The 24,802-nt window shown below is 41.5% G+C and overlaps 1 protein-coding gene across 1 annotated transcript in view; it reads right to left on the bottom strand.

The window, feature by feature from the left end:
• The window catches only part of LOC132114643 (protein bassoon-like), a 121,338-nt gene that overhangs the window by 34,120 nt on the left and 62,416 nt on the right, over nucleotides 1-24,802 (bottom strand). Inside the window, exons 6-8 of the mRNA XM_059522880.1 lie at nucleotides 24,034-24,800; nucleotides 22,787-23,550; nucleotides 22,089-22,182 (exon numbers count right to left, since the gene is read on the bottom strand). Of these exons, the coding sequence (XP_059378863.1) occupies nucleotides 22,089-22,182; nucleotides 22,787-23,550; nucleotides 24,034-24,800 (1,625 nt within the window). The remainder of the gene's footprint in view (nucleotides 1-22,088; nucleotides 22,183-22,786; nucleotides 23,551-24,033; nucleotides 24,801-24,802) is intronic.

The following is a 24,802-nucleotide window of genomic DNA, read 5'->3' as shown; positions in this document are numbered from 1 at the left end:
TTAGAACGAACTTGCATTGGTCTTTTTGTGTGTGTGCTGTGTTTCTCTCACCTACAGTGACCCAGGATGTTCCAGTCATCCAGTCCAGCAGTACACGGGGCCACCTCTCGACATGGTTGAAAGCAGTGACGACCCCCTTCCTGCCCAAGGACGCCATTAACCTGCAGCACCAAGAGCAACTAGACACCGAGCTAGATGAACTGATGGCACACGATCCGACCCAAAGCGACTACTACAAAGAACTCGCCAGGATCCTCGGAAGCCTAGTTCACATTCTCGTCGCCCAGGCACGGCTCAGCGAACGGAGCAACATCGACCTTGAACAACAAGCAGCAACGCTTAAGCTTCAAGCGGAGGAGGCCTGGAAGGACCAGGCCCAAACCCAGAGTCGCCTTGATCAGCTCCTCCTCGAGACCCAGAACCAGCACAAGAAAGTGGACGACACAGATCCAGAGCTACAGAAAGAAGTAGAAAGACTTCACAATGCCCTGCAAGGTCATCGCCTCGACACAGATCAAAGAGAACAGCTGGAGAGAGAAGCCCTAAAAGAACTCAACAAAAAACTCCAGCAAGGTGACGGTCTCCTAAAAAGAGCAGAGACTGAACTGAAAGAAAGAGACTCTAAAATCTGGGCCTGCGAAAAAACACTTGCAAGCGGCCCGAGCTAAAATCAACGAGCTTACTCTGCAGAGAGACAAGCTCCAAAATGAACTTGACACTGTTCACACAGAACTGAAACATTCTCACAGATTACAGAGTGGCTGGATCGGAGAAACGCACACAACAGAGTTTCTCCTGGCCCGCCACTCCAACCCTTTCAGCCAAGAACCCAGAGCTGAAAAAGGGGGTGTAAGCCCACGGCTCAAGAAATAACCAGCCAGCTTAGAAGAACACCTGTCAAAAATGGAGGGGGGAGAACCCTTCCAGAGAACGCATGCCACTAAACCCTGCACGGCTCACCGAGAACTTGACAAGCTAGCCAGAAGCATCCCTACGTTCAATCCAGATCCTGCAGGAGGACATGACGTTCACGCTTTTTTACAAGACATTAACTTTCACTTGCAAACTGTCACCAACGTGACAGATGTGAACATATTGTACCTGTTAGAAATCACATCCAGCCGTGATGTGCATAGTTTTCTGGATCGTCAACCAGAGACTGTCAAAGCAGACTACCAGCAACTGTGAAAAGCTTTGATTCCTGAATTCTCTGATCCAGACTCAGACCATGGGCTCCTTATTGCTATGGACCTCAAACAGGGCCGACTTGAAAACCCACAGACTTTCTATAGTCAGCTACAAAAAGCCTACTTCGGAACATGCAACGAACCAGGTATGGAACAGGATGTCGACTTAAAAACTCTGTTCCTCCGAAACCTACATGCCAGTTGGAGTTTTCATCTCAGAGTCCCAGCGTGTCCACGTAACATGACTACACAAGAGTTACGGAATTTAGCCCACAAAGCTTACACCAACCAAAAGACTATTTCTGAAAATACTGTGAAAAACCCCACAATCTCTGTCTCTGAGCACTGCTCGGAGTTAACCCTAGAGGGCGCCCTAAAACACCACAGTCACAGACCTTTTCACAGAGAGTCAAGACCGTTCCAAGCCAGCAGAGGGCAACACAATCATGGTGGTGTTCGTCCAAAGCACCAGAGCGAGCGCTCTAAAAGATTCTGGGACCGGCGAACCAAAAAGAGCCGATCCCCACCGTCCAGGACACAAAGCCCCGACAGCTGGCAGTGGAACCACTCTCGACATGTAAGCTCAATCCTGAGCCCACATCAGAAAAACACAGGGCAGCCACGTCTGAGACAGCAGAGATCCTGAGGGTGCTGAAAGAGCTTCTTTACATGAAAACTCGCAAGGAAGACAAGAAAGGCAAACCAAACATCTTATGTCTAAGCATAAGAACTGAGACCAACACCCTGTCTAACTGCCATCTGTATGAGCCAAGCACCCAGAACACTGCTCATCATCCACAGACCACAGAGCTAACTGTCACATCACAAGGTGACAGCACTAACCCAAGCTCCACAGCTGACAGCTACACATCCTGAATGAGACAGCACAGTTCCTCACACCAGGTACCACAATCCCAAGGTACCAGAAAATGCTGTTTTGACTACCTGCCTCCGCAGCGAGCTCCATTAGACCGGTCCTAACCACCCATTGATCATCACACCTGCCCCGATGCCAACATTCCTGGGCAATCTTGGTAAAAAGGAGTGAGCATGGAAGACCTGATCGACACAGGATCAGACCTTACGGTGATCTCATCTCACCTTTTCAAAAGACTCCAATTTGAAGCTAAGAGACAAGATTGAACTCTTACACCTCAAACTTGTGAACTGAATGAACAGTCGTACAGCCAGAAGGACATCCAGTTTGAACAGGTTGCGCCCATTCACCTGACAATCAGCTCGATGAGTCTAGTACATCCTACTTATGTCTCACCAATGAACACTCATACATTTCTCATCGGCAAAGACCTGCTAGACCACTTTGACCCTTTACTGAACTTCAAACAGCTAAAAGTTTTTGCTCAAGTGCGAGAACCTCTTCCCCTCCGGCCACACCGGTTGCCAGAACCAGACTGTCAGGTAACATAGGTCACAGGAAATCCCACAGAGCCAGACTGCCAGGTCACAGAGGTCACGGGAACCCCAGCAGCCAGCCATGGGTACACAGCCCCAACGACAGACCAAAGCTCAAGTTCACTCCACTGCACCTTAGTCAACTAACAGGGTACGGTGGTACCAGCTTACACCAAAGGGGTCGCTGTTCGGCTTAACATGCGATGTGGTCAAACCTTAAACCACATGCTGGGTTTCTTCCAACCCTCACCTGAATGTGTGGAACTCAGACTCACACTTGAAGCCACACCCCTCACTGATTTTTCATCTCGTGTAGTCTACATCCCTTGCAACAACTGCATGGCAACTGACATCAACATTCCCAAGGCCTACCGGCTGGGATGGCTAGTGAGCCATGACTTTAATGACTTTGAACTTGTACTACCTGTCATTGGGCCCATTCCACCTGCACTGATACCCTTAGGGAGTACAAACAACACATTGTTCGCTGCACCCTTCAAATCCGTCGCCATCACATCTGTCATGTCGGTGACCAAAGACCAGGTGTGCAGAATGGATCTGACAGAGGACCAACACCTCGCAGTATACACAGTCTCCCACTAGAACGTCAGTGAGACTGATGAAGCTGCTACACCTCTCAATACCAAACTGACTGATGACACACCGACGGAGGAGCCTTACACAGGTTTTCAATCTCAAGTGCAGCAAATTCTACAAGATGCTCATGCACTTCAGAGCGATACAGATCGCCAAAGACAATTTCTTTATAAGCTCAAAGAAACCTGTGCCAAAGACTCTTTAGACTGTGGCCTTACCAGCCTCCACATGGTGCGCATCCCTATGCACCATGATGCTCCCCCAACTTTTGTCAAACAGTACAAGATTCCCATCGCCTCACACGAAACAGTGCAGGAGATTATGGAATCTATGCTTGAGAAAGGTGTCATCCGTCCATGCAACAGCACCTACTGAACCCCCATCTGGCCCGTCCTCAAACCTAACTGCGAGTGGCGACCCACCATTGACTACATGAAACTGAAGCAACCGGTGCCGCTGTCACGATGGCCCAGGACCCAGCTAGAACAAGAAATACCCCGAATCAGAGGAGCTACAATCTTCCCTACACTTGATGTGGCCTCTGGATTCTGGACCATTCCGGTGCACCCGGAAAACCAACACAAGCTGGCATTCACATTTGGCAACCGACAGTTCACCTTCAACAGGTGTCCGTTCGACTATGCTGACTCCCCAGATGAATTCAACATCTGTTTGAACAAAGCCCGTACATACTCTAACTGTGCTAGACTCAGTTTCATGCCATCTTCCAAACAGGAAACAGGATGGTTTCAAAACTGCAAACAACAAGCCAGTCAAACACCAACACCTGTTCCAGCAATGTGATAACATCACAAAAACACACAATGTGACTGTGTACTGGAAGAAGGTAAAAGGACACTCGAAGCTACCAGGTCTAGACAAGGACTTAAAACCTCAAACTGACACCCTCGCCAAAATTGGCACACCGAACAATAGGCTGTGGTCTCTCCCAACCCACCCACCCACTTTCAAGGTTAAAGTGATTACACGCAGCATAAGAACTATATTAGCTAAACTGCCTACCTCAGAACCACTTACGCTGGCTCCGCTGGCTACAAAGACCAACATAGCGGACATGCAGGCTTCTGAAACCTCCATAATGACTTTGCTTAACCACCTCTCAGACCCCTCCATCCACCCTGACACCCAGTCTACAGTCACTGACAACCAATGCCCCAGACTACTGCATGATACAAAGCACATGCTGCGTGCACAGAACTACATTGTGGGTTGTGCACCGTCTGACATCACAATGCCAGGGCTTGTAATGCCATGGAGCAAAAGGGGGAAAATGCCAATATCTTTCCATGACGCATCATGTGCTGCACAACGCAGCAACAGAGCCACTGACGGGACACTGAAGCAAGCGTCATGCCAGCAGCAAGATGTGGCAAAACATGGGCCAGGGCGAGCTAAACCCAGTCACCGCCCATGAAACAAAGAGACTGCCCTGTCCAACCGAAGACAACCCTCGCTTGTTTCTTCCTCCCTTTTTCTCTCTATCTCCCTGTTATCTGTACCAGGATGCTGCTGTGGTTTGCCATGCTGTGCTGTCAGCCAACCAGAGGACAGCTGCCACAGAGAGAACAACTGAGACTCCTGATCACCGACGACAGAGCACACTACCCCAGCACCGTAACCCAATACACCTGGACAGGTGTCCGATGGAGAGAGGACTCCCTCACTCACACTGAGGCTGATGTCAAACACATGTTCAGCCAACATGAGAAAGTGACTGTAACACAAATGGAGTTAGGTGGACACCACCACCGCTCCAAACAGTTCCCGGGAGCTTTGCTCAGAGCCGCTGCTGCTGCCAGAACTCTGATTAACATTGGTATGTCCAGTGTCAATGCAGCGAACTAGACCGTAAACTCCATGAAACCGCTGTTTACTCTCTTCCAGAATGACTTTACACAGACTCAGCTGGTTACAGCATTAACGACAGACATGCTGTGGGAGGTTAGCTCCTCCAATGACAGCCTAACCACAGGTAAAACCCCACCATACATGATATCCTTAAGCCTTGTGCTAACTGTGCTGGCTTACGCCATCACCACGCCAGCTGACTTGCAACAAACACACCTGGCCAACTCTCTGGATAGCGCCATCACACTGCACGTCAATCCCAAACAGAGGGAAGTGGGTGCGCTCCTGAACCAAACCATCAGCGAGTCAAGCCAAGTCTACAGACTTAAAGACATTGTCAATGTCAGGTTGTGGAAAAGCAACACCCACACCAAGACACACATTCCAGATGTGGTGGCCTACCGTGACAGCGACACACAGCTGTACCTGGCCCCAAACCTGCACATGTGTACTTTGACCAAAGACATTCAGTATCTCTGCCTTAACAAACCCTTCCTCAGAGACAACGCTGAAGGAATCTGCGGGTTGCAACCCCTGGTCAGCGACACACGCTGCCCTGCCAAAGCCAAGCCTCGTATACAAGTCACAGAAATGCAAGCAGAGATTGTAGGTGACAGATGGCTCGTCAACACTCCTGTGCGTACAGCTACACTGACCTACGACCAGCATGACACCGCCACCCGTGTCAACCTGCTTGACCAGAGCATGTGGATTCAAGTACCGAAAGGTGCCACCCGACACATTGGCATTGCTCACGTCGACACAGCCCTCCAAGCACTGTCTCGACAGCCCGTTCTGAACCCATCAACTGCGGTCCGAGCCTGGACTGCTGCCGACACTGCACGGTGCATCTCCACTGTCATTGGTCACACCCTGACCCTCGGCTTGACCTTCATCCTATACAGGAGACTCGACGAGATGCGAACCTCTACAGCCAAACTCACGACAACCGTAGCTGGAGGTCTCCGATGGAATCCCCGGAAAGGGGGTGCCAATTCAAAGACCACACCGAACCTCATCAAGCTGAATCCTCAGCTCCAGGAACCACCTGCCATCATTCTCCACCTGCTACACGACCATCATGATTCACCTGTCATCTGCCCATCGTGATGATTGCCGTCCTATGATGTCCACACAGGGACTTCATCCGACGGAAAGGGGGGATGTAACGGATGAGCAGTTCATCAATTCATTGGTTCTGAACTAATGAATCACGGTTCGTTGAATCTAAAACAATGCAAACCCAAAGCCTGTAGATTTTGAATTCAGGCATATAAACCCAACTCTCTCTAAACTAAATGCCTGGCCTGGCGCCAGCCTGGCTGGATTTAAATTATTTACGACACTCTGGATGATAAATTCCACAGTCACGTGAGCAGCCTCAAAGGAGAAACGAAACACCCACATTCCTAAACACACACACACAAACTTTTCTTTACGCTCTTTATGTAAGTCCTTAATAAGATGTATTTTGATAGGTTTGTGTGTTGCATAAAATGGTTAATCCTGTTATGCGAGGATTATAAATTGCTGACTTGTAAATTGGAAATGTTTTTGGAATGAATGTTCTCATATAGAATCATTAGTTGTAACGCTACCCCTGACCAGGTCATAAAACTTTATGACCCAACTCACAGAACAGCAAAGCCAGCTCACTGGCACCTTTTCTCAATGTATTCTAAATGTATTGAGTATTGCCTTTTTGGTGCATTAGATGTTTTCTTTTGAATTTAACAAAAAAAATTAATTAATTAATAATGAAACAATAAGAAATATAACTTTTCAATTAAAATCAAAACTATTTTAATGGATGCAACAGCAGCTGTGTAATTAGTAAATCTGTCATCATCCCTGTGCCTAAGAACAATAAACCCTCTTGTCTGAATGACTATTGTCCAGTTGCCCTCACATCAATAGTCATGAAGGTCTTTGAGGGACTGGTTAAAAACATCATCTGCTCCTCCATCCCGGATTCTTTAGACCCTCTTCAGTTTGCCTATCGCCCAAACAGATCCACCAATGACGCCATCTCTCACATCCTATACTCTTAGTATACTTAGTATACTTCCAGCTCCATCACCCTGAATGTAGGAGCCCCACAGGGCTGTGTCCTGAGTTGCCTGCTCTACTCTCTCTCTCTCTCTCATAAATGGCTGCCCACTGCTCTGGGTGTGTGTTCACAGTGTGTGTGTGTGTGTGTTCACTGCTCTGTGTGTGTGCACTTCGGATGGGTTAAATGCAGAGTACAAATTCTGAGTATGGATCACCATACTTGGCTGAATGTCACATCACTTTTTATGATCAGTGGAACTCCTGTGGAGAGGGTGAGCAGCTTCAAGTACCTTGGTGTAAACATCTCTGAGGACCTGACTTGGACAACTTACATTCAAACACAGGTTAATAAATCCAGGCAAAGACTCTACCATCTGCGACAGCCGAGGAATTTCAGGGTCTCACCAGCAATCCTGAAAACTTTCTATTCAGGGGCCATAGAAAGTGTATTGACTGTATTGAAGTGTATCTCAGTGTGGTATGGGAACAGCTCCAGTCAAGACTACAAAGCCCTGCAGAGAGTTGTGCGCTTAGCTGAGCGCATCTCCGGGTCTGCTCTCCCCTCTCTGCAGGACACCTACCTCAAACGCTGCAGAAGCAGAGCTGCTAAAATCATCAAAGACTCCACCCACCCCAGTAACCATCTTTCCACTTTGCTGCCATCTGGTAAGTGCTTCCGTAGTCTGATAGCAAAAACCGAGAGACTCAGGAGGAGTTTCTTCCCCCCGGCCATCAGGCTCCTAAACTCAAAACCAGCCTCTTAACATCTTCATGTCTCCACTTAATGTTCACTTTATCAGTAAGATATTCATCATTCACTAACACATTGACACACTGACAGTGTCAACCTGTTTGCACATTTGCCTCTTGTACATTCCTGTGTATCTTAATATTTAAGACTACAGTTTACTTTCATGCACATTATTTTGCGTTCTATATTTAATTCTACAATATACATCTTTTTTATATTTTATTCTTATATTTTTATTGTTTACTTTTATTTCATTCTTACATAGCTATATTTATGTATATTTTCTTCTGTGTTGTTTTCTTTAATAATTGCACTGTCCATGGAGCGGACCTGACTCACATTTCGCTGCTGGTTATATATGCTATATATAATTTTGTATGTGACGAATAAAAATCTTGAATCTTGAGAGAGAAAAGAGACACAGACTCCAGTCGGACTCGATAATACACTGTTGGCCAAGGGCCCAGCCTCCCTCATAGTCATTTATGGACAAGGACATGGTCAACTAGTGGCACAAATTTCATCTGAGACTCCTTGTCTCCTTGCCCCACATCCTCATCCTCATCCTCATCCTCATCCTTGTCCTCCTCCTTTCTTGTGTCCTCAACCTTTTCAATCACGTCTCCCTGGATCCATTGTTCCAAATCTGAATGAACTGACTGGGGCTCTTTTATCTATCTGTTGAAGGTTCTGATTGGTGTGTGATAAGTTTTGACTCTGGAGTGTTTCCACGTGGGTAACTGTCTGCTAATTGAGCTCAAACTATGCTTACTTGAGTGAACAATATTGAATGTTAGGGCTTTCTAAATGACAACATGGTGTAGGCAATGAGAAATGAAGGGATTTGTATGTAGATTTTTGCAGTGACAACAAATTTGATTCATGTGTCAAAAAAAGGGAATTGTGTTTATAGTGTAGGGAAATGGGTGTGCTTTTTAAAAAACTTTTATTCATTTATATTAAATGGATTAATTATTATTTAAATGTGATATAATTATTAATTCATGGACAAAATTAGCGGTATGTCAGGGGCTCTGTATATGGGAATAAAATGTGTTTAAAAAGGCCAGATAAAGAAAAGGCATGTGTGACCTGATGAAATAAGCTAATTAAATGCAAATTTCAAGCCTTTCATAATTTGTGACATTAATGTGACTATAATGCCAAAATATCTGTTAGAACTAGGCCTAGACTAGGTACACACGTGGTAATAGGCATTTTAGTTGTTCACCTACTGCACCACATTATTAAGAAAGGCAATTTGCAAAGCTTCATTAAAAAATCTTATATTCACTTCTTCTGTTGGTGAAGCTGGATCACGAATGATTTGCGCAAACATAAACACATTTAGGTAGATTGGGGGCGCATTCCCTTCAAAAACAAACGTAATCCACTGTGTCTTTAGCGGCTCAGATATCGGGAGTAAATGACGACTGCTATGTTCATTAATACATACGACAACAGAGCAACTCAATCGTTTAGGAGTCATTGTTGTCTACAGGGCAGGTTCTTAACAGCTATAGAAGCGTGGGCTGGCAGATATCCTGGGTGGGTATTTTTTGTTGGTTGGGTATAAATATAGTATTCATATGTCTATATTTGTACTGTAGATATTGCCATATTAACTACATTAACTAAAGGCTGTTATGTAAAAAAAAAATATCATGCACTTTCACAACAAAATAACCTTTTTTCTTTATTGAATAATAATAATAATAATAATAATAATAATAAATTATTTGTTGTCTTTCTCTGTATCATTGTTTCTACACTGGTGATTTTTTCAACCACTTTTTTATTCATACCAAACAAGGCCATAATCATATAGAGAACATTACATTATTGTTTTGAGGAAAATATTGTAGCCGCACTGGGTTGTACTTTATAATTAACTCAAATGATACATAGGGAATTTTAATGATTAATCAGGAATATGATTAATATATATATATATATATCATATGACAGTTACATTAAAATTATTGAAGATGAAAAATAGGTCAATTGTATATATCAATAACTCATTACAAGGCACTGTAATTTACTCATTAATATGTCAATATTCCATTCTTCATATTATAGTGATATCTCTTACTGTGAATTACCGCAAATCAAACAGTGGTTTGTCCAGCAAACGGCCGTAAGATTAACAATATCATCTTTCAATAGGGTTATCACTTCTTATAATTCAAGGAAAAATTGTTTCTGGCCATGAAACATTCTCCTATCCTTATGAAATTTCGGTTACTGAAAAGTAACGAGCTTGTAGCTAAAGATCAGACATTTCATTGACTCGTGATGTGAGCGTTTTAGACAGAAACAATCATGACTATATATATATGTATATATATATATATATATATATATATAAAACCTGTGTTTGAATGTGAGTTGTCCAAGTCAGGTCCTCGGAGATGTTTACACCAAGGTACTTGAAGCTGCTCACCCTCTCCACAGGGGTCCCGCTGATCATAAGAGGAGTATAGGGCTGCTGCTGTCTCTTCCTGAAGTCCACTATCAGTTCTTTAGTTTTACTCACATTCAGAGAGAGACAGTTGTCCTGGCACCATGATGTTAGTTTCTCTACCTCATCCAAGTATGCCGTCTCATTATTGTTGTGAATGAGGCCCAGAACCACAGTATCATCAGCAAATTTGATTATAGATGTGGAGCTGTGAGAAGACACGCAGTCATGTGTGTAGAGAGAGTAGACCAGGCGACTCAGGACACATTCAGGGTGATGGAGCTGGAAGTATACTGGCCTAGTTACACCACTTGAGGTCTGCCGGTGAGGAAATCAAGAATCCAGTTGCAGAGTGAAGAATTCAGGCCGAGGTCCATGAGTTTAGAAGCTAGCTTTAAGGGGACTATAGTATTAAAAGCTGAGCTATAGTCAATAAATAGCAGCCTTACATAGTTCCTGTTATTGCTTTCAATGTGTGTGAGAGAAGAGTACAGAATGTGAGAGATGGCATCATTGGTGGATCTGTTTGGGCGATAGGCAAACTGAAGAGGGTCTAAAGAATCCGGGATGGAGGAGCAGATGACGTTTTTAACCAGTCCCTCAAAGACCTTCATGACTATTGATGTGAGGGCAACAGGACGATAGTCATTCAGACAAGAGGGTTTATTGTTCTTAGGCACTGGGATGATGACAGATTTACTAATTACACAGCTGCTGTTGCATCCATTAAAATAGTTTTGATTTTAATTGAAAAGTTATATTTCTTATTGTTTCATTATTAATTAATTTATTTTTTTGTTAAATTCAAGTTTTTTGTTTTTGTTTTTTTAAGTGATGACCAAGTGGATGGTGGCAGACAGCTGAGTTTATCACATTTGCTTAAATTAAACTAATCCCAAAGCAAAGTGAGTTACAGTAGTCTAGCCTTGATGAAATAAAAACGTGAATTACTTTTTCAAAATCTTTAAAAGAAAGAAAAGGCTTAGCTTTAGAAAGCAGACGCAGCTGAAAAAAGCAAGATTTGACAACTGAATTTATTTGTCGGTCAAACTTTAAGCCATCATCAAAGATGAAGCCAAGGTTTTTTACCCATGATTATAAACACAGAGTCATCCCTCCCAAATCCAATTTTGGGGAATTTGAAAATTCAGATGGACCAAAAACTATAATTTCAGTTTTCTTTTCATTGAAAATTAAAAAAATTAAGGAAAGCCAAGTCTTTACATCTGCCAAACATGTCATAAGAGACTCAAGACCCACAGAGTTTCGTTTGACAGGCAAATAAACATGAGTGTCATCCGCATAACAGTGAAATGACAAACCATGTTTTCGAAAAATTGAGCCAAGTGGGAGCATACAGAGGGAAAAAAGCAAAGTAGCCAAAATAGAACCCTGAGGAACCCCACAGGGCAAAAAAGCATTACTCGAGTAATGTTCACCCATCTTGACTGAAAAACTCCTATTTGCAAAATACGATTTAAACTAATCTAGAGCAACACCTCTTAATCCAACACAATGTTCTAAACTCGCAATGAGAACAGCATGATCGACTGTATCGAAAGCAGTTGTCAAATCCAAGAGCACCAGGACTGCAAAATCACCCGAATCACATGCTATCAAAATATCATTAAGAACCCTCAAAAGTGCAGTCTTTTACCATTTTTTTTTCTTTTACAATTTTACCATCGAAAAATAATAAAAGTTCTTCACATGAAAGAGAAGAATCCCCAGAAAAACGACAGGCCGGTGGATTAAGAGTAGCATTAATAATGTTAAAAAGAGTCTTTGTTCTAGAACAGTTTTTGTTAATAATATCTGCCAAATGTCGACATTTTGCTTTTTTCGCTGCTTTCTGATATTTAAAAAGAGAGTTTTTTAAAATCTCAAAGGAAACATGAAGCCTGTCCTTTTTCCATTTTCGTTCTGCTCTTCTACAACAACGTCTGAGAGAACGAATAGAATCATCATTCCAGGGTTCAGAACGGGTTTTAGGCTGAAAAGTCCTTAAAGGAGCCACAGCATTTAAAACATTAGAACAGGTGGAGTTAAACCTGGAGAGAAGTTCCTCAACGCTAACATTACAGGAAAAGTCAGCAATAGATGGCATCACTTCATGAAAAATGGATGAAAAAGAGTCTTTGGTAGTATGAGTAATACGTCGAGAAAGGCGGCCACGAGATGGGACTATAGGTGCAGCAGTAGAACATGATACAGTAAACAAAACAGACTTATGATCGGAAAACCCATTTTCACAGACTTCTAAATCAGAAATACTAAGTCCATGCAAAAACACTAAGTCAAGTGTATGGCCATCCTTATGAGTGGGACCATTAACCCCAATAGAAAAGTCAAAGGCGTTCAGCAAATTGGTAAACCCCTTAGCTAAATGATCATTCATGCAGCAAATATGAACATTAAAATCACCGAGTATAAATCAGGAATATGATTAATATATATATATATCTCATATGACAGTTACATTAAAATTATTGAAGATGAAAAATAGGTCAATTGTATATATCAATAACTCATTACAAGGCACTGTAATTTACTCATTAATATGTCAATATTCCATTCTTCATATTATAGTGATATCTCTTACTGTGAATTACCGCAAATCAAACAGTGGTTTGTCCAGCAACAAACCACTTCATTCATGCAGCAAATATGAACATTAAAATCACCGAGTATAAGAAGCTTGTCGTATTTCGGAGTCACATCACCCAGGAACTCAGCAAACTCCGTTAGAAAGTTCGTATTAGATTTTGGTGGTCGATAGATTACCGCTATGAAAAGCGGATCACCAAGTTCTAAAACAAACAGTTGAAGTTCAAAGCTGCTGTAGTTACTCGCCACTGAGCGACAGGTAAAATGATCTTTATAAATAGATGCAAGTCCGCCACCCCGACCAGTTGTGCATGGAGAATTAAAAAACAAACATTTAGATGGCAAGAGTTCAGAAAAAGGACTCAGATCACCTGGACAGAGCCAGGTTTCAGTAAGAAATAAAAAATCCAAGTTTCGGGTAGAGAACAAGTCGTTTAAAATGAAAGTCTTGTTAATCACCGATCTGGTGTTGATCAAAGCCATCCTTAAAGACAGAGGATTTAAGGTAGATACCTTGCATTGCTTTGGCCGTGGTAGAGGACGAAGATGTTTCAAACACACTCCTCCGCAATAAAAACGTGGAGAGAAAACAGGAGAATATATACCGGAGAGTGGGACCGTCACAGTCGGAACCAGGGGGATTAACCACTCCCGAATCGGATCCAAGGAGCGCCGGCGAACCACACGACTTCCGAAAACTCCATCAGAACAGAGATGCTCTCTGTGTTTCAAAAGCGCAAGCCTCAGCTTAACAGCTGTGCTACTCCGTTTTCCTCGGCGTCGCCTCCGCCTCTAAGCCGGTAAGGAACTTGGCCAGCGGCGTAGATATCCAGGTATGGTTGATAGTAGTGGAGGAGGAGTATAATACGAGCCATTCCGTAATTGATATGGCAACGTGTTTTCAGAAACTTGCAGATTTAAAAGGAATGCCCGATCGTAAGTCAGTATCAGTGAGGCAAGCAGCGGCTGACAGATAAAACTAATTAAAATAAACAAACAAACAAACAGTACATGGAGCGGCAGACGGCAAGCCACACACATCGGCGCCATCTTTTGTTATAGATGTCGGTGGTAGTAAAGCATATTATAATGTTAGTTTAAATATTTAAAAGTGCAGTATTAGGCGTATATCTAAGTGCTTGTGTGGAAAGTGGAAGTTAAAGCGAGCTTATTAATGCATGGAGGCGCCAGTGTGTGTGTATATATATATATACATACATACAGGTGCTGGTCATATAATTAGAATATCATCAAAAAGTTGATTTATTTCACTAATTCCATTCAAAACTTGTATATTATATTCATTCATTACACACAGACTGATATATTTCAAATGTTTATTTCTTTTAATTTTGATGATTGTAACTGATTATTACTAAGGAAAATCCCAAATTCAGTATCTCCGAAAATTTGAATATAACTTAAGACCAATACAAAGAAAGGATTTTTAGAAGTCTTGGCCAACTAAAAAGTATAAAAATTAAAAGTATGAGCATGTACAGCACTCAGTACTTAGTTGGGGCTCCTTTTGCCTGAATTACTGTATGTACAGTATGTGGCACCGCTCAGGTGTTATGAGAGCCCAAGTTGCTCTGATAGTGGCCTTCAGCTCCTCTGGCATATCGCATCTCCCTCTTCACAATACCCCATAGATTTGCTATGGGGTTAAGGTCAGGCGAGTTTGCTGGTCAATTAATAACAGGGATACCATGGTGCTTAAACCAGGTACTGGAAGCTTTGGCACTGTGTGCAGGTGCCATGTCCTGTTGGAAAATGAAATCTGCATCTCCATAAAGTCTCCATTGGTCAGCAGCAGGAAGCATGAAGTGCTCTAAAACTTCCTGGTATACGGCTGCATTGACCTTGGACCTCAGAAAACACAGTGAACCAACACCAGCAGATGACATGGCACCGCAAACCATCACTGACTGTGAAAACTTGACCTCACTGGACCTCAAGCAACGTGGTTTGTATGCCTCTCCTCTCTTCCTCCAGACTCTGGGACCCTGATATCCAAAGGAAATGCAAAATTTACTTTAATCAGAGAACATAATTTTGGCACTGAGCAGCAGTCCAGTCCTTGTTGAAGCGAGTCGCTTCTGACGCTGTCTGTTATTCAACAGTGGCTTGAAACAAGAAATGCGACAGCTGAAACTCATGTCTTGCATACGTCTGTGCGTAGTGGTTCTTGAAGCACTGCCTCCAGCTGCTGTCCATTCTTTGTGAATCTCCCTCACATTTTTGAATGGGTTTTGTTTCACCATCCTCTCCAGGGTATGGTTATCCCTATTGCTTGTAAACTTTTTTCTACCACATCTTTTCCTTCCCTTCGCCTGTCTATTAATGTGCTTGTACACAGTACTCTGTGAACAGCCAGACTCTTTTGCAATGACCTTTTGTGTCTTGCCCTCCTTGTGCAAGGTGTCAAAGGTCGTCTTTTTGGTGGTGTTGGCGCAGTGGATAAGACACATGCCTTTGGTGTAAGAGACCCGGGTTCGAATCCACTGTGAGACACCAATGTGTCCATGAGCAAGACACTTAACCCCTAGTTGCTCCAGAGGCGTGCGACCTCTGACATATATAGCAATTGTAAGTCGCTTTGGATAAAAGCGTCAGCTAAATGAATAAATGTAAGTGTCAATCACGTCCACCTAAAACAGCTCATTCTAACACGGCCTACATCTACATCACGATGTTGGAAGATGTGCATAACGCTGCACAAATGTTCACGCAAAGAAAGAAGGTGTGACTTTGATTCTCACTGTAGTATTGTTGCTGCCACCATATCGAGGAGACACTGTGTGTTTCATTGTGAAAGCAAACCAACTTTGTTTGGCTTTGCTAAAAAGGACATATGAAGTTGTATTTACGACACTTTTCCGGAACAGTTCAACCAAAATATTCAGATGTGTGCAGCACATTTTATGGAGGAAAAGGACTTTTTCCTGAGAGAGTAGCCTACAATGTCGGTGTCTGTTGTCTATAAAGTGGGGCAATAACAACTTTGCAAGGACAGTCTGGCGCTTCTGACTCAAAGCCTGTAAGTATGTTTTCATATGTAAAGGATTTGTCACTGATGATTCAAACGCCAGTTTTGAGCAGTTTAGAATAGAGCTTGTTGTTCGTTGTTTCTCTGATCACAAATACAGACATGATTTTATGTTTACATGGTGTGATACGCAACACGTAAAAATACAGTATAAGTCATTATAATCAGTAATTATGTCCCCAACTGGATGCAACAAATGCCTCATTTATAATGGGTTTTACTGGTTTTGTCTCGTCACACGGGAGGACACAGCTTCACAGTTTGGTAAGGGACATAACATTTCTGTCGCATGCTTGAGGTATTCAGCCAATCACAATGCACTGGATAGCTGGCCAATCAGAGCACACCTCGCTTTTCAGAACGACAAGCTTTGTATAAATTGACGCATTTCAGAAAGGCGGACATTGATAAGGAACAATAATGTACATTATGTGGAAAATAAAGTGTTTTTGAACCTTAAACTGCATAAACATATTTCATTACACCAAATACACAACATAGTGTTCTTTTTAGCAGCATCATATGACACCTTTAAATTAACACAGTCTAATCTATAATGAGCCTTAATATATTTTGCACTCAAGCACACATTGAGTTTGCCACAAAGCACAGGCAGAAGTAGCCTAATAATTGTGAAAAAGGAGACATTTTAAATATTTATTAATAAACTAATGATTTCTTGTCGGCTGCAAGAGGAAATTCACGGTGCTGACTCTCATCTCCACAGTACTGGATGTGCCTTTAGAGAGAAATGACATAATCAGGGAGTATTTGCTTTCGTTTTTTAATTAGTTTGTTTAAAAGTATACATTTCAAGTTTTCTGGAGATATATTTATCATGTATGTGAGGCACCCCAATTTTAAGTTATTTCATTATCAGGAAAAAAATCAAGTGATCGGAAGGGCGCCTCCCTGTGTCACGAATCTGGTATATGACCTTCCATTCATTCACCACCAAAGGTCACCCGCTCACTACGTGGACTCCTGCACTACACCCTAGAGCTGAAGATCTTTGCCCGAACCCGACGGGACCCAATGGGACTCGACGGGTTCGGTCGGGTTCGGGGGTTTAATTTATATCATCTTACGCGGGCTCAGGTCGGGCTCGGGCTTGCGCTCCGGTCATGTGATGTGTTTCGGTTAGCGCGAGAAAGATGCGAAAATGGAGAAAGATGTGAAAATGAATGCTGAGTAGGTGTAACGGAGGCTTGCCTCTGGCGATTACGTTTTGGTTGCATCAGCAACTAAAGCAAAGTCTGAGGTCTGGAAAAGTTTTGACCATGTTTATAATGAGAATAATGAGTGAATAATGACGCACCATCAGTGAGCGCAGGAACGCGCTGAAGACATCTACAGTGGATTCAATCATTTTCCTCCACAAAAACATGTAGGCTTAGCCTAATCTCTGTGAGTAAAGGTTTTTCAAATGATAACTATATATTCATTGAGTCTTAAATGCATAATGTGGACTGAGTATTTACGCTAATGTTGGCATTATTCTTTTATTAAATGTCAGCTGCTAGTGGCGAAGCAAATCCGGCGGAGCCTTTATCTTAATTTTCGTTATTGCCAAATACCCATCTTAATTAAAAATTGATCTTAATTTTATTTGTTAAAAAAGACTCGTTTTTATTGGTGCGTTGGTCTATTTATAGGCTAAATGAGCCTATGCCTATTTGTTAAGATGTCACAGAGGACTTATTTTATTTCTTTATTCCAACTTCCGAGTGGTGTAGTCTACGTTAATTATGAATAAATTATGTTAAAACATCTGTAAATGACTCATTCTTCACAAAAGGCAAAAGAGCTGTGTGCGTGCGCACATTTGAATAATGTCGGGCTGTTAACGGGTTCAGGCTTTTAAAAAGCTGTCAATCAAAATGTACTTGTCGGGCTCGGGTGCACTTCACCCCGGACTACAGTTCCCATCACCCATTGCACTAATTGCACACACAGTTGAAGGCACTGATCACACACACACTGCTGAATATGCTGATTGCACAAAGCTGTACCCACCACACACTCACTATATAAACACTCACTCAGATACCTTCAGGCTGCTGAGTATTGTGTGCTCTTATCACTAGTTAGCTGCTAGCTAGTCCTGCCTTGCCTGTTTCCCTGTTTCTCTTCTTTGCCTGCTTGTGTTGGATTACCTCTCTTGTTTAGCCCTGTTTGGATACTGTTTGCCCCTGCCTGGACCTTGCTTGTACCTGGATTATCCCTCTTGTCTCACCCTGCTGGATTGTGTTTGCCGTGGACTGACCCTTGCTTGTTTCTCGGACTGCTCTAGCCTTTCTTTCTACACACCTGTTTGCCATCACCTGATCTATGCCATTTCTGACCATGTCTTGTCAATAAAAGCTTTGCGTATGGATCCGCACATCTCCCGTCTGGTTTGCCCCGTTATACCCTGTCATGCATGCGCATTAATAATTTTCAGCACAAACACTTGAATATGAATAGTAACAGAGCACATTTTGTTTAGGTCACAGTATGAGATCCGCATTAAAAATAAATCTTCACAAGTCTACAACCGAGACAGATGCAGTTATACATAAACTGTAAATTAAAGGCTAAAATGATCTAACGGCCAATGCAGCTCCAATTTGTTGATCATTAGTGTTCTTGATCAAGATTAAACAGATGCATCACTCTCATAAACTTGTTTTAATAAATCTCTTTTGCATTAAATAATAAAGATACAAAGCCGGTTACGTTAAATATTATTGTACAAATAATTATATAATGCTTAAGACTGCAAATAAGATTGCAGTTTCACATTTTGCATATGCATTACATGTTAATTATTTTTTTCATGCAATTATACAAAATAAAACCTAACATGATTTGTAATGAAGATGTTTTTTTTTTTACTTAAATTGTACGAAAGCAAGTAAAGAAGGCTTTAAAATCACTGAAGTTGTTAATTAATAAAGCTTTTTTTTAACATTGTGTGCGGGAAACTGAGTTTAAACATGAGGACGTTTTATTAATCCGTAATTTAGCTAGATCGTGGCCAGGTTTAATTTATTAATTTCTTGTTTTAGTTAGGCCTTAATAATGGGAGCTATAAAGTGCCTCACGTAAATGAAATAATTCATAAAACACAACAATTATTTAATTAGTGTACAGACAGATATCTTTTCCCCAAGAAGTTATTTGTCAAAATAAAGGACAGGTAACGAATAACAAAGTATGTGCATGACAAAATGCATAATGTTTACTAAAGGAATTTTAAAATATAAATTAAAAATGTACTTGTGACAAATATAGGCCTAATATGTGAGCATATTGACATTTTTCAGATAAATCCATATATGTAGCCTAGCTGACTTAAATAGTCTACCACTTTTAATGCTCTGATGAAAAGTAAGCTGCCATTTCTTAAGGATAATATAACATATAATTTATATTATATAAATAATACTGAACACCTGTTAAATGTTTCAAATCTAAAATTTGGTGTAATACTGTGTAGCTCAGAGAAAATATAAGCACAGGCTCATAGGCTTGACATTTATCCTGCTTGAATTCATTCTAAGAAACGCACATAAGGCCATCCTTAAAAATATTTTGGTTTGCAGTAACAGTAATTTTTTTTTTTTTTTTTTTAAAAGGTTCGGTAGGTCGGTCTATATTTTTTTTTTTTCAAGTTTCAATGTAAAAAAAAAAGTACATTTTTGTGATGGTGATTCAGTGTGACTCTACAATTTTCATAGTCATGAAAATAAAGAAAACTCTTTGAATGAGAAGGTGTGTCCAAACTTTTGGTCTGTACTGTATGTATTTAGACAAATTAGCATATCGTGACGTCACTGACTTGGTCTTCAACCCGTGCCTTTGGGCGCATCATTGCAAACCTCATTTTGATGCAGGCTATATAGACCACAAACAAATTTAAATCTTTGTCAAAAACATGTTTATTGCATGAATTTCAGGTGAGAAGAAAAAAAAATGAGGTACTGTTATACTGTTTTACTTGCATCCACCACTACGTGTCAATGCAACCTAAAAATGAGAGACCGTTTACTTTGCTTTCTTGGGTTGTCACTTTTGTTAAAAAAATCCTGTTTGATTTGAGTGACAAGTGTTCATAGAATCGATTGTAAAATCGATTTTGCATGTCTAAATAAGTTTTATACAGCAAATAACACCAAATATAGGTAAATCCACGGACAACAGGCAGGAGCAATGTAAAGATTCAATATATTGGTAAAGACCAATATTTCTGATGATTTATTGGCGTGAAGTTACGTGCACAATGACAAACAGGAGTGCAACATTTTCAAAAAACAATAAGCAGAGTGGACTGCCATAATGCAAAACATTTACTGCAGGCGGACGGCCGAAGTATACTTGATCTTTATCAGTGGCGCACGAGATGCGATGACGATGTATGTGGCATTGCATTATAAGGTTATGTTAGCCTATCCAGTTGAAGCCACTACAAAAAAAGAGAACATCAATGTGGAGAAGATCTTGTTTACATCAAAACTGAAACCAAGCCGTTCACACAGAACGCATATTTCGCCCCTTTTTTTTCTAGAGGGACACCGTTGGACTCGCGTCTTGCACAAGAGAGCCACATTTAAAATTAATGTATTTAATTTAATTTTCTAAAAATATCTCGAGACTTTATGTTGGGTTTTTGTTCCCCATCCCACTGCATCTCATGTTTTAAATGAAAAAATGTATTCTGTGTGACTGGTTTTCCGCCCTTTTTATTTATTTAACAATGCATGCTTACATGACGCTTGTGTTTATAGTTCTTTAAGCAACTTAATTAATAATAATTGGTTCATAAACATTATTTTAAATATTATGTTGTTTTTTCACAGTCATCTATTCTAATGCTTTAAATAAACGTGCAGGAATATTTTGCTCGATGCGCTAGGCCTCAGAAGAGAAGCAAAAAGCTTTTCTTCACCCTAACTGAAAGTATGCGTTTTAAATTCGAAAAAATTAGAATTTAGTTTTTCAGCTATTTTGACAGCCCTAGGCGATTCAAGCCCGAAGCTGTATGAGACTGAATACCGGCTAAATTCACATTTTTGTTGTAAAAAGAGAAACATTGTGCAGAAGTATTATTTGCTGTTATGCGTGTGTGTCCTGGCTCAACATAAAACTAAAGGGTGCCCAAGCTTCAGTTGCTCTGTGACGCCTGTTTAAAAAAAAAAAAAAAAAAAAAACCTGGACGCACTCCGAGAGAAGTTCGTTAAAATCAATTTCCTATTTTCGAAACTTGTGTTGGTTGATCCGTGCTTTATTCGTGCAATAGATTTTCGAACATAAATTGACAGTTGACACGGTCACGGTTTTAGATTAGACGGGAGAAGGGATGGGAAAAGATCTGGGCACAGTTTTTCCAGAACTTCGTGCCAAGTTAAAGCGGTGTCGAGCTGTTTTAATGATTTTTTTTAGATGTATTATGGTGCCCGAACCCCTATGACTTTGAACAGTGACTGCGAACATTTTGTTTACTGCAGCCGCAGCCATCATTACCAAGCGCGAACCATAGCCATAGTGTGTGACATCCGTTAACCAATAGTGTAAACATAGATGACGTCACAGGTTTTTTTTTAATTAAAGAAAAAAATAGCCTTCATTTGTATGTAGGCCTAGGCAATTTATATATAATACTTACTTAAATATAATTAATAGTATTGTATTGTTTTTGTATTAGTTGTTTGAAGAGTAAAAAACAATTGGTCCGTCTTAACGCAAATTTACAATCGGCAAGTCGGTCAGACTAAAAGCAAAAAAATATATATATATTTAGTCGGTCCTAAATTGACAGGGTCGGTTGGGTTACGGCAAACAAGAATATTTTTAAGGATGGCCTAACTTCATATGTAATACATTTTCGTCTGTGAATATTAAATATTTAACTACAGTGTTTTTCTTTCATTAAAGCGCCACTCAGCGACCAAAATCTGCAAGTGCACTTTGTAGACATGGCCATGGCAGTAAAAAAGGTATAATACAACTACAAAGTGTACATGTAATTTGGAAGATTTCACAAGCTAAAAATCTTACTGTCCTTTGATTGTGCTTTGAGTAAATCTAGGCCATGTTGAAGTCATTTGAGCACATTACCTATTCCGGTAAGTGGAGGTTGGGCTATTTTGGCAGGTTGGCTGGGGACCGCTTTTGCTCCAATAGCAGTGACAGGGGTGGGGTCTGACTTAGTCTGTTGGAGATAACAGACACATAGTCATAAATCACACCTACTGTATTCATATCTTAAAACAGTTTTTTATGTTTTAAGTAAAATCATAATGTTGCCTATATTTTGAATTCTACACATTCTAGCAATGTATATCACTAGGAGATTTCCAAATTTTAATGTTACATTTCCCATCTAGAACTGAAATTATCTACAAAACAAATTTTAATGATATTAATTACAAAAATGTAATACATCAGAAAAACAAAGCTTTGCAAGACCTGTAATAAACCAGGTGCACAAATGGATAAAAATAAAAAAGGTTTCTCTCATCTGGCCACAGTGAGTCTTCAGACTGCTTTAAGTTGCTGAAAAAAAGTTTAAATATTTAAACTGAAGGGTGGATACAAAATAAAGGAATTAAACTTTATTTTTCTTTATATATATTCTACATAAAATATGAAAATACATTAAAAGTCTGTGACACGTTCCTACAAGCTTTAATAAATCTCAACCATAAAGTTAATTATGGATTAAGATCAGGAACATCCAGAATAGAAGAATACACTTTTAAGAAAAGGTTTGGCTTTTCAATTCAGTCTTTTTCAATCTTAAAATATTTACTTACTACAGCTGGTGATGTCTGTGCTGCTGAGGTGGGTTGTCGAGGTATTGGACCGGTCTGGCCAGGTTTAGCTTGCAGTTGCTGGGCTTGTACTAATTGTGGTTGTGTTGTGCCTGTGGCAGATGTCTGAGAGCCTGGCCTGGCAGCTGATATCTGTGCCTGCTGCTGAAGCTGTGTTCGCTGACCTTGCTGCCCATCAACAGGTGGCTGAGAGACAGCTTGCCTGCTTGAACTTGAAGGTCCACCTGCTCCCTTCTGTCCAGGCCCAAGTGATCCTGGCTGTCTGGATGATGAGGGGTGGTCCTGTTGCTTCCTGCTGGAGGACCCTTGATGGTGGGAGGACTGTTTACCAGAGCGGGAGCTATGGTGGTGTCCTGAGATGTCACGGGAATAATCTGAGGAGTGGTAACCCTGAGAACGAGATTCTCCCCTCCTCCCTGAAGATGACAAGGAGTGGGAGTCATGTCGCATGGATGGATCCTTTGAGGAACGTGATGATCGAGAGGAACGAGGCTCATCCAAGTGGCGTGAGGAGTGCCTACCGGAACTTCCATTGCTGTGATGGCGGTGCTCTCGAGAGGAAATGTAGCGGGTATGTCCATAATCATCTTGTGGCCAAACATCTTCTGGTGGCTCATCATAATCATGGTATGTGTGCTTGACATGGCCTTGCCTCCCAGAATGACCACTGCTGCTGTAGTGACGTGAACCACGGACATCATGTGGCTTCTCAAACCAGTCTGTTTCCTCTTGACCAAGATGGTATGCTTTGGAAACCAAAAGCAGATCACAATCAATCTCCATGTCTGATGGCGAAAGATGATTGCACACTGAGACCATGCAAAAGAAAAAGAAAAAAAGAACAAAATAGCCAAACTTAAAGGAAAGTCATGCAATGTATTCAAACTCAGTATTTAGCATATAAAAATAACCTCAAATAAGATATTTTTACATTAACGGTTTGGAAGTCAAAACTATTCAATATCATACACTCAGTACACACACAAATGAGAAAACACAAGAGTGGGTAAAAAAATAAATAAAGTGACCACACAACAACTCATGCAGTTTATGGAACTGACCACAACATTGAGAGGCAGATTTTTTTTGAAAGCTGCATGCTGCCTGAAGACAAAACATGGGCATGCACTTGGTTTTCATTTCTTTACTTCAGCTATTCACTCTCTTTCTGTGGGTGGGTGGGGGATGTTTAAAGTGGCCAGTAACGCTGTCATTCAGCTTCCAATTACCTTCGCTGTCAGAAACAGCACAATGCATATCGTCAATTATATACATATCATCTGGTTTGTAGACATGGGTCCGGGGCAGGTCTCGAATATGGTCCTGCACATCAGGTAGAGAATGACTTGAACCATATGAATTTGATGAATAGCCGAAAACCCTCCCAACACTCATGAGCTTTGTCATGAGGTGGGAGTTCTCCTTTTCTGAATTTTGAGAATGTAAAGCAGGGCGCACACTGTGGCCATAGTTGCTGTGGTATGACCGGTCTATACGGTCCCGTTCATATGACCTGCTTCTGTAGCCCATCTCGCAGGGAGAGATTTTGTCCATGCCATAACCAGCTGAACGGGACCTGCCATAGCCATAGAGATGTTCGTCATTATAGTAGCCCCGTTGTGGACTGTAAGTACTCCGTAGCCCATAGATGCCATCCTGAAGTTTATGGTAATGGGAACCTGAGCCATAACCACTGGGTGTAGAGTTGCTCATGGTGTAAGTGGCCAGATCAGCCTCCACATCATGAGCTTCCTCAATTGGGGAAAACTTGGTTGTCTTCTGCTCATTGCCTTGTTTACGATGTTTGCTCCTCCTGGAGTACATGACGACTGAAGGACACAGGTTCTTTGAGGAGTGCCTCTGGGCTGCCCATGTAGGAGTTGAGTGACTGCAGTCATCATAGTGATATGATGATCCCCCACCCATGCTACTGCTTCCCACTACCCGGCCATGCGTATGTGCCCCTTGTGCTTGGTAACCGCAGGTGCTCTTACCCCT

Source organism: Carassius carassius, chromosome 34 (assembly GCF_963082965.1).
Source record: "Carassius carassius chromosome 34, fCarCar2.1, whole genome shotgun sequence".
Taxonomy (NCBI): domain Eukaryota; kingdom Metazoa; phylum Chordata; class Actinopteri; order Cypriniformes; family Cyprinidae; genus Carassius; species Carassius carassius.
Note: the sequence above shows the minus strand (reverse complement) of the source record. Positions and strands in the feature narration are given on the sequence as shown.